At 38.0% G+C, this 19,987-nt stretch overlaps 1 protein-coding gene across 2 annotated transcripts in view; it reads left to right on the top strand.

Moving 5' to 3' along the window:
* CALCRL (calcitonin receptor like receptor) overlaps positions 1–19,987 on the top strand; it is a 62,683-nt gene that overhangs the window by 38,702 nt on the left and 3,994 nt on the right. For both annotated transcript variants that reach the window (XM_042822538.1, XM_042822539.1), the window contains exons 7-12: positions 4,052–4,178; positions 6,249–6,402; positions 7,607–7,667; positions 7,786–7,852; positions 14,032–14,250; positions 14,602–14,643. In XM_042822538.1, the coding sequence (XP_042678472.1) occupies positions 4,052–4,178; positions 6,249–6,402; positions 7,607–7,667; positions 7,786–7,852; positions 14,032–14,250; positions 14,602–14,643 (670 nt within the window). The remainder of the gene's footprint in view (positions 1–4,051; positions 4,179–6,248; positions 6,403–7,606; positions 7,668–7,785; positions 7,853–14,031; positions 14,251–14,601; positions 14,644–19,987) is intronic.

Raw genomic sequence — 19,987 nt, 5'->3', positions numbered from 1 at the left:
AGGAGTAGCACCTACATCAATAATTGTTGGGCATTTCAGATTTTGCTTTTCTCTTATTCCAGACTTTGAGTTGATTTGGTAGGGGGTAGTAGATACCTGCTAAAAATTTTTCCTTTTTTGTCAGATCTGGCAGAAGGTAGTGTTTCCAATTTAGTTATGCATTATTTGCCAAAGTTCTGGAACAGCACTGCAATAAATTCCTTACAGAATGTTTCAAGTTTATAGCTCCTCTTTTTGAAATGCATTTAAAATGATTTTTTAGCTGTTTCTGACTACTTTTCGTATTTCCAAATTCACTTTCCCTCCACAAAATTCAAATTTTACATGGTCCCAAGTCCCTATAGGTTTGATTTCTTGCATTAAAAAATACAGTGCCTTTATTGTGAACCTCATAATAAAGTTCAACAGATGAAAAAATCTCACATGGTAGAAAAAAAAATGCATTGCCATAAATTTGTAAGGTAAAAGCAAAAAGCTTTTGAATACGATTTTAAAAGCTCAAAGACAGCGAATTTTTCTGTGCTACAAATGCAAACCGAGCCAATTTTATCTTAGTTTGTGGTAGTTCCTACAGAAGAAGGTGGTTTGCTTCACTGCCATCACAACTGTTACATTTGTCATACACTCCAGGAACTTTTTTCTCCTTTTTGTAGAAGGATCCTCTGTCTTCAGAGAAGCACATGGAATTAATCTAGACTCAAACACCACAACTTCTAGACTGTGGTTATGTTGGGATGTAAAAGGAGATTACAGAATTTAAAGGAAACTAAAGAAAGTTCTCTACGAGTTATTCTCTTGGGATGTGCAGTTCCTCTAAAGTATTTTTAGTACCAGAAGGATATTTAAGGATCTAGATTAATACCAGGATGTATTATGTATCAGCTGAAGCTTGTGTAATTATTCATAGCTTCTTAACAGGTGGACTTTCTTCTTTTTTTTTAATGCTATTGTGTGGGGAAGCCTATGAATTTATTCTCTTAGGCTGTTTCCAGACAACATTTGCTGGCTTGCTGACCATTGCAGTATCTTCAGGTTTAATTAGAGAAGTGGGGTATTTCTTCATAGGAAAAATGACAGCTTTTTTTTTTTTCCCCAAAATCTTCAGCTTTTCCAACTATCAATTACTTGATTTTCACTGATTTTTTTTTTTTCATATTATTACAGTTCTGTGCATTTTATTTTCAATTTCAATTTTTTTTCTTCAGAAAACTGTATCATTGGAAATATCAGTTCAATTTGTGACTTGTGCTCCTCAAGTGGATTTTTGTTTTGAAATGGGTTATACAAACTTGGAACTCCAGTCTTTCTACTGGAGAAATCATCAGTGAAGACAAGAGTAGTGATTTGCAGTGACTCTCCTTTCTCGTTCTGTTACATACTCAAAATTGTGCATAATTTCATAGATTACTTTTCTTTAAAAAGTTGTATGGTTATTTTCATAAAGAAGGAAAAGTGAGTTAACAGAAAACCTAAAAGAGCAGGGCATTGAGAAAAAGGAAAAAATCTGGAATGAAGGAGAAGCTGTTGACGAAGCATCACCCAGTGATCTGACAGCGCTTGCAGATGTAACCAACACTGAACTTAGTGTGGACAAACACTGGATAAGACAGATGGAAAGATAGTGGGGTTCCTAAATCACTTTAAGTTCACCTAAGCATAAAGGCTAATTCCCCTTGGGTGTATATATGGCTCTCACTTTTTTTTTTTTAATAGAAATTAGAAAATGACATCTTTTTTTCTTCTCGAAATAATTTTTCCTTAGTGCCAAGACATACAGAAGTGAAATTAAAAATACATAATTATACTACATAAAAGTACATAACAGGAGGATTTTGTTATTGTTTTTTATTTTGTGCCATGTGGGGTAAAGCATTCAATGGTAGGTCATCTGAATGCTGATCATCAGTATGAGAATTAGATGACTAAAGGACATAGTGTCACTAAGAAAAACAGTCAGAAGAAGGAAATAGGAAGGATAACAGAAAAGGGAGGGGCAGGGAGTGTAATGAAGAAATGCCTTTATTACCAAAAGCAAATTTCATTTTTAAATGTCAGCAGTCTTGCTTTCTTGTTTCTTGTCCGGTGATCCTTTCAATCCTTTTCTGCATGGGTGGAGGTGGGTGTGGATGGGTGTGTTTGCATATTCAACAGGAACAGCTGCTGGATGACCCCGGGAGATGGCCCCGTTAGTTGTACGTGCTTTTCCTTGCCTCTGCACTGAATCTTAACAATAAGCAGACAGGCTTCCAGAGTTCTTCAGGACTTGTTTATACAAAACTGTTAGCTGGAATCCAGTGCTCCTTTCCTTCTTGCTGTATGAACCGTATAGGAAAAAAGTGCAGAGATGTATATATTCAAAGAATATAAAAACTAAGCATATTTTTATAATCAAACTTCATGTGTTATTTAAACACACAAAGATTAAAAACAACATTAGAAACAAAAGTATTTGTAAAGCCTAATGAAATGTACTTTTTCACTTAATTTATATCCGTATGTGTGCTTTCCTCAGTCAGATAAAGCTTGGATACTAGAAGATGGTTTAGGATCAGAGTTGATCTGTGTGCCACACTGTATGGCAGCACTGGTTTCTAGAGAGTTTTCTCTGACCTATATTTGGGGACATGAGGCTGGAAATGCCTTATGGCTCCAAGGTGTGACTTGCAGAAACTCCAATTTTGTTTGGTGTTTGTTTGAAAAAATCAGTTTCTTTGGAAAACGTGAATGAACAGCACTCCTATCTCTGCAATGACACTGTTAGATCTGCTTTTTTTTTTTTTTTCTTTAGAGTGATGGGTAAGCAGAAATCCGCTATTCCTATGCTCAGTGTTGGGTATAATTTAGAATCACAGAATCATAGATTGTAGAATCCCTACAGTAGGAAGGGACCTGTGAAGACCATCTAGTCCAAGTCCCCTGCAGCTACATCAGGTTGCCCAGAGCCTGATTCAGCCTCGCCTTGAAAGTCTCCAGAGATGGGGCATCAACCACCTCTCTGGGCATCCTGTTCCACTGCCTCACCACCTCCACTGTAAAAGATTTTTTCCTTATATTCAACCTAAGTCTACCCTCTTTGAGTCTCAAACCATTTCCCCCTTCCCTTTACTCTGCACTGGCAGCCAAAGCGGCTGGCTATTGCAAGCCCCCCAAGATGCCTCAGCACTGCAGTATTGCTACATTTAGGGGGGAATTCTGACTTAGAGGTGTTCAGTCATAATCTCACGGATGGCAGCCTCATTCCAGTGGGTCCTCAGCCAAGGGCATACATCAAATGTCTGGACCTGTGGTTTCTTTCATACTGAGCAGGATTACTAGCTGAGGTTACAACAATACATGATCAGTAGGGTAAAACTAAGCTGTCTCACAATGGTCTAATTAAGTATTATTATTTTTATTTTTTTAATAACCCTTTGAAATATATTCTGGTCTGAAATTTTATTGCAATATTCAAAGGAAATGTTGAAAATAAGCACAAACATTTTGCATATTGCATTTTTTAACTTTCATATTCTGTTTATAACTTGATTATACACGATCCAAGATAATATTTTTCACTCTTTTAGTTATTTGGGTATTTATCTAGCTGTAGGATTAGGGAAGAAAAGTGACCAATAATGTGAGTAAAATAGAATTGTCCTCCAAAAATCCTGGCAGATGTGAGTAAACTGAAACACAACTGACACAAATTCCTCAAGCTTGGGTGTGATGGTGAGTTGGAAGATCATCAGACACTAACAAAAGCAGAATGTTTTCAGAAGCATGTTATTACCGGTATCCAAATTATTTTTAGGTAACCACTGTAATGCAAGTCCTTAGTTGTAAATGTATTTGAACTGAACATACTTGTTTTCCTCCTGTTGTCAAATGAACTAGAGATTAAGGGAAGGTATTACCTTTCACATCATTCTATTAAATTTGGACTGGAGTTGAAGAAAGGGTTGATGTAAGAGTGCATAATAAAGAGCTCTAGTATTTCAAAATTTCAGAGTTGTCCCCAGTTACACATAGCTGCCCCCTTGTGTATTCATTTGTTCTTCTTTCTCTTTTCTAGGAGCTTGAGTTGCCAGAGGATTACTCTTCATAAAAATCTCTTTTTCTCTTTTGTTTGCAACTCTGTTGTAACAATAATTTCACTGACTGCAATTGCCAACAATCAGGAATTAGTTGCAGCTAATCCAGTAAGTGAAAGTATATCTGGCAGCTTTGTTGATTTGTGTGTGAAACATTTCAGCGACGTAGAAGGGAGAGATGAAGCATGAACAGTTGATGAAATGCTGTGTACAGCAAGGGCAAAATGTTCAGTAATAATGTATCCATGCTACATATTGCAACAGATGTCAAACAGTGATTTGGGCCCTTCACATTTGAGGTTTTGAAATAATAAAGCAGCCTCAGAGACAAAGTGTACTGAAGTACTCTTCTGAATTTGTGCAGATGACTTCTGCACTGAAACAACTGCAAGAAAGTAGCCTGTTGTTGTGATGTCAGTGAGGTTGTGACAGCCGAAGTTTGGTAGTGTATTCTGGCTCTCTCAGCAACTTTTTTAGGGCTTTTGCTTTCGATCTCGAGTTGAAATGGAAATACTTTTTGTCTCTCTCTCATTGGGTTAAGTGTGAATGAGTAGCCTCTCCTGCAAGGCTAGGAACTGAAATGCACATACAGATCCCTAACTGTGGCTTTATTTTTAATTAGATGTGGAAGATAAGTTTTAATTCTATGACAGGGTAAAAATCCTTGATTCCAACAGCTTCTGGAAAAAGATCAATTCTCTCTTCTGTGAAAGCTCATAAAAATAATGAAAAACAGGCTTGAGTTAGCTGCTAATAATCATTAATATGTGAAGTAGCAGAACACGGTAAAACATTATTGCGTTGTTTATTTGGTTTAAGCTGGTGGACAAAGGAAGGGCAACTGATGTCATCCACTTGGGTTTGTGCAGGGCCTTGGACATGGTCGCACACCACATTCTTGTCTCTAAACTGGAGAGAAATGGATTTTGAAGGGTGGACGATTAGATGGATAAATAATTGGTCACAACCACAGGGCTGTGGTCATCAGCTCTATGGCTAGATGGAGGCTAGTGATGAGTTGTTTCTCCCGAGAGTCCTGTGCAGAAGGACTTGGAGGTCCTAGCGGATGAAGAGATTGACGTGAGCCAGCAATGCACTGTTGTACCTCTGAATGCAATCAGTATCCTGGGCTGCATTCAAAGAGGGGTGACAGCAGGTTGAGAGAGGTGACTGTCCCATTCCCCTCTACTCCGTCCATGTGAGGTCTCATTTGGAGTACTGGATCCAGGTCTGGGGCTTCCAAGCAGTTGGCCTTCCTTAGCTCAGAGAACAGAAAGCCCTGGGGAGACCTCATTGTGGCCTTCCAGTATGGAAGATGGAGGCTGATTTATTCTGCAGGCAGATAGTGATAGGACAAGGGAGAGAATGGCTTTAAAATAAAAGGGAGGAGTTCTAGATGATATATTAGGAGGACATTTTTTTCAAAGGGGGTAGTGGAGCTCTGACACAGGTTGCTCAGAGAAGCTGTGGCTGCCCCATCCGTGGAGGTGTTCAAGGCTAGGAAGATGAGGCACTGGTGGCTGGCAATCCTGCCCATGGCAGGTGGGTTGGAAGTAGATGATCTTTAAGGTCCCTTCCAACCCAATTAATCAAGCACACTGATTTCCATAGGAGAAAACAGGAGAGAAATAACAGCATCTTATTTCTTATTTGCAATTTCACTCTTTTAGTCTTTACAGCAAGCTCTTACGTAACACTACAATTGAAGAATGTCAGGATATTTTGAATGAGCCTAATATTTGCAATCAAGAATGCTTATGACTAGAATCGACCGTATGAACTGTACCCTGGGGCTAATTTCAGTTGTGACTAGGTTTAAATTGGAAATATTGTAAGGATGTTTAGAATGTTTATCATTCTGTATGTTGTGACTGGTATAACTGCCAGAGAATTAGCTTCTTCAAACGGTGTTTTTTTAATGCGTCTGTTAATTTGAGGGCTCCATTTTAACTGGAATGATCAAACGTGTCACTATTTGTGACAAAGAGAGATATTATCATTACTGCTTCCTGCCATCATGCTTGAGGATGTTCGCTTCTTATATTGGCTTAGTAAAAATAGACTGGCTATAAAATATGGAATTTGAATTCTGTAAAATAAAATATTTTTTCCAAGTACTTCTCTGTGAGATTTTTGCAAATTAAGAATTCATATTGCACTGTGTTTTCTTTTCCACAGGTTAGCTGCAAAGTGTCAATGTTTATCTACCTGTACCTAATGGGTTGCAACTACTTCTGGATGCTGTGCGAAGGCATTTACCTGCATACCCTTATTGTGGTGGCTGTTTTTGCTGAGAAACAGCACTTGATGTGGTATTACCTTCTTGGCTGGGGTACGCAATTTCACACTGTATTTTCAGGCCAGTGCTATCTTTAACTCCTTTTCATGAGCGGTTGAACAGCTGTCCTGTTGCTTCTCTGAGGTGGTAGATTTGAACAATGACAGCATGCCCTTCTTCTTTGTCTGTTATGTTTTAACAGGCCTAGAAATATTAATATAGGAAGTTGAATGTAGCTCTATCTTTGCTGAAAGAGAGATTGTTTCTGTTGTCAGGAAGTGACTCCTCCTTTGTACAGAGAAAATAGTCTCTTATTATAAAAAGACATTAAGAAGTAATTATTCATTGTTCCTCACTGAAGATATTTATTCAGGAATGAATGTTTGTTTTCAGAGAAGTCTTGCCATGTCTAGGGTGGAGGGTCAAAACTGAATGGCTAAGAACTTATTTTTCCAGCGGTTCCATTTGACCTGTATTGTTCACTCCGCAAATACAGAGTAGCTGTAGCTAACGATCTGAAGTAATGTCCGTGTTAGAACTAATAAGCCAAACCCGGTGGTTTCAGATAGTGTAGAACAACATATACACAAAGTGCGAGTAAGGACTTGTTCCTCAGCTTATTGCATGGGCACTTTCAGCTACAGCGTGACTCGGTGCCTGTGTCACTGGCCGCACCACAATGGGCACAGCTGAGATGAGGCTGACAGCTAACATGTACTCTGTGGTTTCTAAAAATAGGGATCACCAGGATGTGAAGCACCTCAAATAATTATTCTTTTAAATTTAGTACATGCCAGGTTTCTAGCCTGTTTAATTTTATTTAATTCTTTATTTTTGCAATGTTTTATGGATACCCAGAAAACACCAGGAGGAACACAGTTAACATGGTTAATCATGTTATTTATATACAGTTACAGACAGAGGTATACTTATCTTACTTAGCGTTGAGCGTTACTGCAGGTTGTAGCAGATTCACAGAAAACCATCTGTGTTAATATTCTAAATAATTATAAATTTTGATTTGCCTCTTCTTTCTATACGTTGATATGGATTTTCAGATAGGAGAGTGGGAATAAGGTTTCATTCACTCCTCTAAAATAAATCTGGGAAAACAGAAACTGGATTGATCCTTTTTTTGCTCTGCACTTACAAATGATTTGGATGAGGTGGAAGATCTCTGCAGAAGATGCAAGTTTGGTTAGCTATTTATTTATTGGCCAGTAAGTTTATGTATTAAGAAAATGCTTCTTATTCGCAGGTTTTCCACTGATCCCTGCCTGCATACATGCTGTTGCTAGAAGCTTGTATTATAATGACAAGTAAGTAGTATCTCAATTTGCTTTGCAAAATGATTATTTTTAGTTTAAGGAGAAGAATAAGGAATAGAACAGAGAACAAAATACCAAATGTTTTTCTTTCCTTGCTTCTTTTCTCTAGCTGTTGGATCAGCTCTGATACTCATCTGCTCTACATCATCCATGGCCCTATTTGTGCTGCTCTATTGGTAGGCATTTTTCAAATAATTTTTCTCACTTGACTTTTTAAAATTGTTCTTGGTGGCTTATAAAGTAGTTTTAGGCTCTTTCCTAACAGTCATTCATTTACAGGATTCTCACTTAACCCAGTAAGTGTCCTAAAAACATAAGATACCTATGTCTTGGCCTTTCTATGGAGCTATTACACAAATCTTTGCTATTGAAGAAATGAATTTGAAGTAATTTAAGACTTCACTTTACTTAAATCAATGTTATATTTAAATTATTCTAAGATTGAGTTTAACCAAATAAATTCAGTCAGTAGTTAATTTCTAAATAGGAATAAGTTCATAGTAAAAGAAAATGCTAACAGACATAATTACCTTAACAGAAACTTGAAGCTCGTCTGGCAAAGATATTAAATATCTGTGTAATGACTTTCCTTATGACTTCCAGTTTGTGCTAGGAAATTAAGAATGATAACATTAAGTAACCTTCAGAAACATTTTGGTTTCGGATGTATATGAACTTCCTCTGCTTTTAAATGTTTTCGGATATTCATGGGGCACTTCTGTGCAGAGAGAAATCACTCTGAAGACTGTTCCATAATTCCTGTGGTTCTTGTGATTCAGTTTCAGTCACAGTGAAGCTGACTGGTGAATGTATATTTTATAGGCCATTTTGACAGCATGACACATCTGTGATCCTCTGCTTGGGAAGCCAGAGGTAGTCCCCATGAAATTATTGAGATCCATGGCCCTCGGCATGTTACTGATAATACCTTGCTCTGTTAGGTCATCCACACATGTTGTCTTAAAGACAGGTTAACTAGTACTTTAATTTTTAAAGCTAAAACCAGATCTAAATCCTTTAATCCAATTTACACAGAAGATGAAATCTTGTTTTCTCAGAAAGCAATATTATTTTTTGCTCACTTGAATGGCACCATATTTCACCCTTAATTGTAACGTGGGATCATTACTTCCTTTGCGTAGGTGTCAATTCACAGATCTGTCACTTTAGAAAAGCTCTTTAAAGCTGAGATATAATTGCTTAAACAACAGCAGAAAAAAAAACAAAAACAAAAACTGTAGTATGAGAATGATACCATTGTTTACTAATTGACCTCATTTTAGGATGTAAGATCACTTTCTCCTTCCAGCAGTGGCCTCAACAAAATCATACAGTGGTAAGGGTCCTACTTACTTCAGACGCTCGTACAGGATCAGTCCAAAACTATCAAGTCGTCTTTTCACTCAAGGCAACACTAAGAATGTCTTTTGGTTTTATTAAGAGCATAATAATCTGCTGTGTGTGATGGCTTTTGGCAGAATCCCTATCCATTGTCTTTGCAATTTACAAATAAATACACATTTGATTTTCGTATATTTTTCAGGTACTGCATTTTTCTCACCTCAGTGCAATCAGCAGATTTATTTGAAAACCAGGAAAGAATAACAGTTTAGACCCGAGTACACATCTTGCTTGTGAAATGCGTGATGTGACAATACTGTAAAAGATTTTATTTATTTATTTACTTGCTTTTAGGTAACAAAAAAAATTAATACGTTGATTCAGAGAAGACAGGCAAGAGATAAAGACAGAAGATGAAATGCATGTGTTCAGACTTGGTGAACAGAACCCTCATTTGCTTCCCAGCTTGCTTGCCAGATACAATTTTCACACTTTACTAAGCATGACCTGCTTTAGTAGAAGTTTAAGTAACAATATTAAACTGCAAATTAGATAACAAGGGAAAAAACACAGTTTCTATTTGCGGGAGGAAGATATTAAAGGGCATGAAGAGAAGTGTCAAGGGGGTGCTGGGAAAAATTGGCCAAAGCCAATGGGGATTAGGTCTTTAACTCTTGTACATCACTGAAAATTCTACAATTACATAATGTTAGCAACAAAAATGCTGGTCCCTGCTATTATGTAACTGTGACCAGATTCCTGCCAAAGAATCTGAAGATGGGAGCAGACCTAAATTGCATTTTGATTGGAGTTGTCTTCAGTTGCTCATTTAATTGTATATGTTTGCCTAAGCAACCACAATTAAAGAAATAGAGTGGGAATGAAACAGTAGAGAACGATGTTAGTTATTACAGCAAGTTTGCAGATGGCATCAAGCTGAGTGGTGCAGTTGACACGCTAGAGTATGGATGCTAACCAGAGGGTCCTTGTCAGGCTTGAGAGGTGGGCCCTTGCCACCCTTATGGAATTCAACAAGGCCAGGTGCAAGGTCCTGCACCTGAATCAGGGCAATCTCAAACACAGATATAGGTTAAGCGAAAAATGGCTAGGGAGCAGCCCTGAGGAGAAGGATTTACGAGTGTCAGTTGATGAAAGATTCGACATGAGCCGGCAATGTGCACTTGCAGCCTAGAAGGCCAACCATATCTTGAATTGCATCAATAGAAGTATGACCAGCAGGTTGAGGGAGTGATTCTGCCCCTCTGCTCTGCTCTTGTGGGACCCCACCTGGAGAACTGTGTCCAATTCTGGGGCCCCCAACACAAGAAGGACTTATAGCTGTTGGAGTGAGTCCAGAGGAGGACCACAGAGATGATCGGAGGGCTGGCATGCCTCTCCTAAGAGAACAGGCTGAGGGACCTGGGGCTTTTCAGCCTGGAGAAGGCTTCAGGGAAATCCAGGGAGATGAGGCTGTGAGCAACCTGGTCTATTGGGAGGTATCCCTACCTATAGCAGGGGGTTGGAACTAAGCAATTTTAAAGGTCCCTTGCAACACAACCCATTCTATGATTGTATGATTACAGTAGACAAATACTGATAAAAGTGGAGGGAGACTTCAGAGTTGGATATGCCAGTATGCTAGTGTTTTAGTTAGCTTTGGCACCACTAAAGCTATGCAGTTATTTGTATAAATACTCAAGGAATGGTTATTTTTGTCCAGCAGTAAAACCATATATGAGGATCTTGCCAGTGTCTTAGACTGACATCTAGTGATTTTGTACTAGAAGGAATTTCAGGAGCCTCAGTTTGTTTCTGCTTTTGTCACTGACCTGTTTCATGAATTTAAGCTGGACTAGGTTCAAGAAGTTGAAAGCCTAGCATTCATGTACTCAGCCTAGAGAATGTCTGTAAGTTGGGTATAAAACGTATTCATGAGCACATACAAGTGCACGGCCCAAGGAAGCCAGGCTCAGGTAGGCTTAGATCTGAAGTTGCATACCTGTATTAAAAGCAAGCAATGGCTACCATAAGTGTCTAAGAATATGTGAGTTTCTGGATCCAAAAATGATTTGTTTATAGCAACCAAGAATTAATTTAAACAGGATTTAAATACTTAGTACTGCTAAGCACAAACTGGACGTGGAGAGAAGTAGAAATATCAGAGACCTTGGGAATTTTTAAATCAGGAATTGCAGGTCAGAGACTGCATGTAACAACTGCTCTGAAGGCGGAACATAAGTTCTACTCAGTTCATAGCATAGGCTCCAAAACTTCATCTAGGATTCCCTTCCCTGCCTTTGTTTCTGTCTTTGTTCACTTGCCTGGATTGATGTTCGTGTCACTGTGCAGCTGCCAGTACTTTTCTGTTTGTTCATGCTGCAGCTAGCACAACAGAACTCCTTTGGGGCTTTGCAAACCATCACAGTCAATCTGATGATAAAACACCTCAGAGTAGTTTCATTGGCCTATTTTTCCTTAAGTGCAAAGATCTACTCTCTACCTTGTTCAAATCAAGACTTATTCATTTCAGTAAGAATTTGGTTTGTCCTCATACTTGCTCCCTATACTTGTGACATTGGTTATATGTACTTTTACTAACATATTGCTCTTCTTAACTGGATCCTATTTTCTGTCTCACTTTTCTGTCCTGATATTTACTTGCAAGCACTGAATGTGTTTATTTTCTTTTTTTTGTGTTTGCTTTGTTTCGGTGGGTAAATAAAAAATCAGAAGAACTCTGTGCATTTACAAATGAAATAATTTTCTCAGTGGTATTTACTTCCATCTGCTGCTACTTTCATCCTCAGTTAGCATTCTAAGGACAGTATTATAGGGATTGGTTATGCTACCAAAGCACAAGAGGGGTGAAAATTCTGAGAGAGGCTGATGCTCTACTAGTAATTTAAGTGAGATTAAATTTAGAAATGGAGTATGGATTTATTGTCTGCGTGTGCCATAGGGAGTTGGATGAGAATCGTGGGCTGCATAAAATCTTAATGGATCCCTTGAGAGAGAACCGAAAGACCTTGGTTGCTTAAACAAAGCCAAGAGGTAGTTGGAATATTCCAGAAGAAATTAATGCAGTAGCTTCCTATGTAAAACAATTTCCTGTTAAAATGATTTAAATAGCATGTAAGTAGAATATAAATAACATAACATGTCTGTCAAGGGCCACGTTGCTGTAACAATGCACAGCTGTCTGTCATGAAAACCTTAATTGACATGAGAGGAATTCTGCCAGGGTTGTGGAGAACATGGTGACACACATGGTCTGATTGGCTTCCCTGTTTGTACTTGTGCTATAGAGAGGCAGAGGCTTGCTAGACCGGGAACTCCTATTTATTGTAGAAGGGACTTTTCTGTGTTTCTGATTATTTCTTTATTCCCCGCTTCCCCTTTTTTCTCTATATAATTGTTGACAAGAAAGACAATTTATCTGAAGAGAAGATAAATGAACTAGACTCTCCTTCTCCGCCTCCCATAGTGGGAATCTAGACAGCATTGTCTTGCCTCTTGTGTCCTTGGGCAAGGGCTTGGATTGGCTGTGCTCTCTCCAGGCTGCTTTTAGCTGTAGTTCTTTGGTGGCTTGAGTGTAGTTTCTCTAGGGGGTTGCCATTGTTTCAGGAATAAAATACAACCCTACCATTGCTGTTTCTCTAGTGATTTGCATCCTTAGACTGTTGGGACTGTTGTATGTATACGCACACACATATATGTGAGAGTATTGCTTTTCTGGTCGATAATGAGCGCTAACATGCCGAATGAGATTCAGTATGGATAGCTGTGAATTCATATTCATAGCTGAAAAAAAGGGCAAAAAAAAAAAAAAGAATAGAGAAGCATTTTAAAATACAAAGATGGGAGAATGTCATTCTTTACTTGACCAACCTAAAAGGCATAATCTCTTAATAAATAGATAATGCCCAGATCAGTTTATTTCCTCTGCTGTAAAACAGGGGACTTTTTGAAATCATTTTGCCAAAATAAAATTGTAAGGATTTGATATAGTTCACTTAGTTCTGTGGCACTCAGGACATTCTTTCAGATTATTACTCTAGGTCTTCAAAGTAGAATTATGTATTTTTTTTCCCTTTTTATGTTGAAATGTTAAGAGCATGTTATGGTTCTGTTATTGTTTTTAAACTGTAATAGATAGAAAGGTCAAGATAAATTCAACTGTTTTTCATGTAAAATGACAATAATAACGAAAACTTTTTATGTTTTCAAATTCAAGTCTCTAAAATGGATCTAACTGATCACTGAGGTCTCAATAGACAAGAAAGGGTAGATTTTAAACCAGGTAGAATCAGATTTTTACATTGCTGTAAGGATCTCAACTGCAGAGACCTGTGCTCAAGTTGTGTGTTACATTGCTAATGGATCACTGAATTTTTAGGAGCTAATTTCGATCAGGCTGTGATTACTGATGCTGTGGTGATATCCATGTCCTGTGCTTACCTTTTCCCAGAAACTCTCCAAAGAACATCATTACAGCTCATACATGGCTGTTAAAATAGAAAACTGGAAGCAAGATAGAAAGTGTCTTCAGCTTTGCACTGGATGTCAGAGCTTTGGGTATACTGGCTTCCATAAGATGATACTTGTGCATCAGTCATGGCCAGCAATTCATTTCTGTTCATTCTTTTTTACTAGACAGCGACTGCCATTCTGTTCTTCAGAAGCTGCGGTTTGAATTTCTCATGAGCATCATTGGGATTGGTACTATTACTGTAATAGCACAGAAAATGCATACGGATTGTAAACACTGGAAGATAAGAGTAACCCGGATTGACACTTAAAAGGGTAGAAAAAGAGGCTCTGGAATTAGATGTCAGAGCCCAGTCAGCCTCATTCTCTTCAAGATGTTTTCAGAGAGTGTTAACTTTTGCTTATTGTATAGCCAGAATGTTTTCTGTGTAGTACATGGCTTTTTGAGTAGTCTGGCTCTTCGTGTTCCCAGATAGTTTGCAAACTATTTTCAGAATAGCTTCAGTGTCCTTTTCTTTTCCAACAGGTGAATCTTTTCTTCCTGTTAAATATTGTCCGTGTACTCATAACCAAGCTGAAAGACACCCACAAGGCAGAATCCAACCTATACATGAAAGCAGTACGAGCTACCCTCATTCTGGTTCCCCTGCTCGGCATTGAATTTGTGCTGTTTCCATGGCGACCAGAAGGTCGAATCACTGAGGAAGTCTATGAATATGTGATGCACATCCTTATGCATTACCAGGTAGGAATTAAATATTTTTTGCCCACTTGAGCTAGATTAGCTGTTGGCATACGAGGCAAATAAAGGACAAATTTTCCTTATTTTAGTTTGTAAAGACCTTTACGCAATAGTCCTGTAAACAACTTCAGCTTTCTCAGTATACTGAATTTTCTTTTCTCTGGAGGAAAGAAACGTTGCATGCTCTACTACATTTTTGTAGGGTGTTGTTAGAAACTACACACAGATTTTAGATTTGTAGAATATTTTGTTTGCTATGTATATAGGAATTGTATCGGGAACCTCTAGTTGTATTACAAACCTGAAAAAATTCCACATGCGTGTGAAATAAAGAAGGTTATCTTAATTTTACAGGGTCTACTGGTCGCTACAATTTTCTGCTTCTTCAATGGAGAGGTAAAGTAATAGTTTTTATTGTATTATTTTGTACATAGAGATTTTATATATTCTAGCAATTAAGGAGATTGCACACCTGAAAAATATAGTTACGAACTCAGAACTTAATAGCTCATTGTGCTTGGGTCAAAATGTCTTGAATATCTCGAATAAGAAGTGTACTTCTGAAAAATTGTGATTAGTTAATTCCAGCAGCTAACTTCTTTATTCTTGTGTCAGAGAATTGCACTGTTTCAATAATATATGGAACTGATCCTTGTTGCAACTAATAAGTTATTTCTGTTAACTTGAATAGACTAAGGTCTTGTCAGCTAAGCTTTATGCTTGAGAGTAACTTATAGAGTTAGTGTTAAAGATAAACATACTAGAAAGGCTAAATATATATGCATACACACGCACACACTAAATTTCTCACTGCAATTTTTGCAACTCTTGCTTGAAAAAATAACCAAAACAAACAGATAAAAACATCCCACCAAAGAAGTAGGGCTTTTCCAACTCTTTTGGCAGAAGAACAATTACAATGCTGTCCTTATTCTTACACATCTGTTTGTTCATTTTTTTTCTGCATTTAGTGCAGTTGCAGTATGGGGCTGTAAGCAGATGTGTGGGAGTAACCAGATGTTTTCATAGGACTGAATCCTTAGTTTCTTTTATCACGTTGTGTTCTTACATAATGTTATTGGACCAGTAATATTTACTTACGTGTGAAGTATATGGCTAATATTTGATTCAAATAGGTCTTGCTTACTCCTCTCCCTCTTAAATTTGAAGCTGTCTGAATTGCAATGAATATTCCATGTGATTTTAAGATACTTTTTTTTTCCAACAAAAGTATGAGTGTCAGTGATTGTCATCATTATTATTAATTTTAGCTAAGGAGGCAGAAAAGATCAAGAAAGAGTGATTTCTTTTTACAGTTCATAAGGTCTGGGTCAGTGGTTTTGATCTGGTTTTATGGCAAGGTGATCCAAGTTCGAGTCTCTGTTTATGTATTTGATTCAAAACAGAGCATATCACTAAGCATTATGGATCTGGTTTGGTTACTTTCCCATGTTCAGAATAAGTATTTTATACACTCTTTCCCTTCTAAGAGGCATTTGAAAAATAAACAGACAATTTGCTTTGTCTCAATGCAAAATATGGACAAAAATATTTAAAATTTACACATTTTCTATGAAACAATATTGTCCAATGCTCAGCTCTGCCTTTTATCCCTCTTGGTCTTCTGAGGCTACTTTAATCCTACCTCTGACAATGATTTTGTTTCATCTGATCATTTTCCGCATTTTACAAACTCATGGTTTTCACACTGCTCTCTTCTGCTGCATAAGAAAAGCAAAACCTAGTTGTTCCTCTAAGGGAGTATTAGCAGAATATCCCTGGGCTGATGAGTGTATAAGATGAGCTCCTCCGCAGCTCCTACAGATGGTAACAGGTGAACAATTTCTTGAACATCTCTGGTCAGGTTAATTTAAAAAGTGGATTCGGATGTTTAAGCAAAATGTTTAGATCTTGTGTCTTTTTGTTTTCAGTTACACATTTCTTTCCATTTGCTTTCTATATAGCAGAAATTTAGGCTTTTTAAGCAAGTTTAAATTCTGATTGCAGTGCTTCAGTTATCAATATTGACCTTTTTTCAATTCATTACGCTTTGTTGGGGAGAGGATTTGTTGCTTTATAACCACTTGGACGAGTAAGGAAACTCATGGGGAGAATAATAATATAGTTAAGAAAAAACAGTTGCTTAAAAAAAAAAAAAGGTAGATTAAAAAATGTGGCTTCTGGCATGTGAGCCTGTAGGCGTATGTGTATTCTGTTGCCATTATCATATGTTGCTGTCATAACAATGCCTTAACTCATCCTGATACTGTAGCTTAGCTGTTGTGTACAAGACCTTTCCTATCAGCATCTGTCACAGCAACTCCTTGTTATGTTCTGTACCAAATGGCTTCAGTGTGAACACTTGTGTGCTGTTCTGTAGCAAGTCTGGGGCTTGGAGATGAATCCTGAGACTAGAATCAACTCGTTGAATGAAAACAGAAAAAAGATATTCCAGTAAGATACTAGCAATTTAAAATGCTACAAGCATTAGTTTGTTTATCTAAATGCTATTTCCCAAATGCTACTGCAGCTTCTAATGTTTCCTATCAACATTAAGAGCCAAATCCTGTTCAAGGAGTGGGTTGCAGGCCTTTTCAGACAATGGCCAAAAAGGGAATCAAAAAATCATCTGCTAACAGAATGAGAAGAAACTAAGTAACATTTAAGAAAAAAATGTTGGAATGCTTTGTTGGCTGTAGCTACGAAACATCTCCAAACTCATTAGACAGTGTAGCTAGGGATGTCCTGTCAAATCCAGTGCCAACATCCATTGCAACTGTCACTGCAGCTTCTACAGCAGATAACGGCATACATGCAAACCCTTCCACTTTATATTCTCTGGCAGGAATTCCCTAAGGACACTCATGTTCTGCTTATGTCCTAGCATCCACAGAGTATGATGCTTCTTGACTACTTCTTGATGCTTCCCAATTGGAGTGGGCTTATGGCTGGCTTAGGGGTGATGCAGGTTGCAGTAATGGGAGAAGCTTGTAGCAGCTTTCTCTGTAAAAAGAAAGTAGAAAAATTCCTATGACCTATTAATAGATCATAATATGTACTTATGATATGATTATGTTAGACATGTGAAGTTTGTGGCTTTGGAGTTCTTTTATTTCTGGTTTTGGTAGTGGTAGTTTTTCCCCTCATTCTGGTAGTCATTGGGAATGTGGTTAAGGCTACAGTCTCAGTTCTGCAGGATTATAAAAAAAAATTCTTAATAGGCAAGGTTTGGGATTTTTGTTCCTCATTTTTTTTTGGGGGGGGGGGGCAGGGGGAAAGAGGGGAGGGACTACTGAGCCATTACATTTGTGTTACACTGACATCAGAGTACTAGTATGTTAAAGAAAGTGCAAGTCATTGAAGCTCATTGGAAGGAGCCTTTACTAATAAGGTGAGGAAGTATGAATGCTTAAGTTGGAATTGATACTGTATTAATGAGACATGCAACTACGTTTGTGACATTGTTTACTTTGAAAAAATACATTGGTTAATATTTTCTCACAATGTTGCCCATCCTGAGCTGAATCTACAGCCCTGTCCAACTGCTCAAAGTTGAGGAAAAGAGCAATAGGTCTTCTGCTCTCGCATAATCTATTGAGGTGTGCATGCTGCATGCCGTTCAACAGTATGAACAGTGGTGGAAATTAGCTGTCTCATTGATTTTTCCCGTCTTCTATGAATGATTGATTGGACAGAAGGTAGCAATAATACATGAAAGGATGTAACGCCCTACAAGAATAGACACAGAGAAGGTCAGAGGTGAAATACTGACTCAGCAGTAACAGAGAGGCTTTTGGAAGAATGCCAGGTGTGTGTGGCTTAGTTAGAAATGCACCAAGAGGATGTGATGGGCACCAGGGAGGGCACAGAGGAAACTGTGTGCCGATATGGAAATTATTCTTTATAGCAATTTGTCACTGGTGAGAAAGCAGCCTGAACAGAGAATTTTCACACCAGAAATAGGCAGCAGGCACTTGTCTTGCAGAAATTCCAGAAGCTCTCTTGAGATGTGGGGACTGATTTCCTCTGATTTACAAATATTGTTTACAACTGCAATAAGCCTAATTACTGGAGCTACTAGGAGGATATACAGGAGTGGGCATAAGTTTCTTTTGCAACCTGGCAATTCTGTTTTATTTCCCAACTCTGCCAATAGGTTCTCTGACTTTGCTTAAGCCATTTAGTTGCACTTGTTATAGTTTTCCCATCCCCTGCCTATTGTCTGTTCTTTCTGAAGTGAACATTCTTCATGATGATATTTTTTTGTTGTTTCTTTCTCCAATAAGACACTAATCTTAATGAGGAACTTTGCTATGGAAAGGATAAAAATTGGAACAAATGAAAACTTAGTGAAATGCAGAGATAGATATAATTAAGAAATACATTCTAAGTTTCCTTCTCAGGCAATTTGGAGTTTTCAGAATGCTTCTTCTCTTGTGTTTTTGAGGGATGGAGTGGTGACAGTGGTGGACAAAAGAAGGGCAGCTGATATAATCTCTCTGGACTGGTGCAAGGCCTTTGATACAGTCCCACTCTATGTCCTTACCTCTTAACTGGAGAGAGAGAGAAAAATTTGAAGGCTGGATTATGAGGTGGATAAAGAATTGGTTGGGTGGCCACAGTCAGAGGGTTGTTGTCAGGTGGAGGCCAGGTCTGAGCGGTGTCCCTCAGTGGTCTGTCTCTGGACTGGTACTCTTGCAGCCCAGAAGGCTGACAGCATTCTGGGCTGCATCAAAGGAGGAGTGAGCCCCTATCTGGAGTGTTGTATCCAGGCCTGGGGCCTTCAGCACAGGAAAGATGTGGAGTGGGTCCAGAGGAGGACAGCTTCCTGTTCAGACATTTTAAAGGGATTTAAATAGCTTTTTGAACATAGGAGAAGAGCATCTCTTTTTGCCCTAAAATATTAATCTTTTATGGAACTGATTCGATATTTCATATTTTCTTTGTTAATAGTTTTGAGAGATAAGAAGTCAGTACTGCATGCAGGAAGTCAAAAATGTACATCCTTTTCTCATTTGTTTATTTTTCATGTTTAAAGACAAAATAAAATTAGGAAAAAAAGCCAGTGTGTTATAAAAATGTAAAGAAAACACAGTTTTTACTCTGCAATGTCAGTATCTAAGTGGGGGAAGGTTAGTTATTCTGTGTGTTTAATTTAAACGAGACCAGTGATTTAGGGTACACTGCTGGATAAATTTAGCTGTCAGCTCTGACTAGCATTTCATTTACAACTGCACTTTCCCAGTCCGTGCAGGAAAGATTTTCAGTGTTGCTGGCCATTGGGCGCAAAGGTTTGCTGAAGAGGAAACAAAATACTCATGATCTGTAGGCAATCATTTGAAAAGCTGGTACTTCAAAGAAGATATTTTGAATGAAACAACAGTAGCTGTTGCCATTCTTAGCATTCCTTACTTGGCATCTTGACTCAAAACTGATCCCGTGTGAATTTAATCAATGTGACACTTCATCTATCACACATGCGCAGGTGTTTAAGCATAATGTAGGAGAGGAAGTCCATGATAAACATAACATCCTTTCTGTGGAGACATGTAAACAAGCTGGGGCCTTGAGCTATTTTATCGTCATTATTTTTAACTCTGGTAGAAATGCGGTGTTCAGGAAATTGTCTTTCATCAAATTGTCATTTGATGAAGTAGTAGTCAGAAATTAATAAAGGCTTTTTTGTATCAGAAATAATCTGTGGTATCTGAACTGTATGAGAGTTTGCAGTTGCTACAGT

This window comes from Centrocercus urophasianus, unplaced genomic scaffold, assembly GCF_019232065.1.
Source record: "Centrocercus urophasianus isolate 14NV4802_14NV808 unplaced genomic scaffold, USGS_Curo_1.0 seq_20, whole genome shotgun sequence".
Taxonomy (NCBI): Eukaryota; Metazoa; Chordata; class Aves; order Galliformes; family Phasianidae; genus Centrocercus; species Centrocercus urophasianus.
This window is presented reverse-complemented; position numbering and strand designations above follow the sequence as displayed.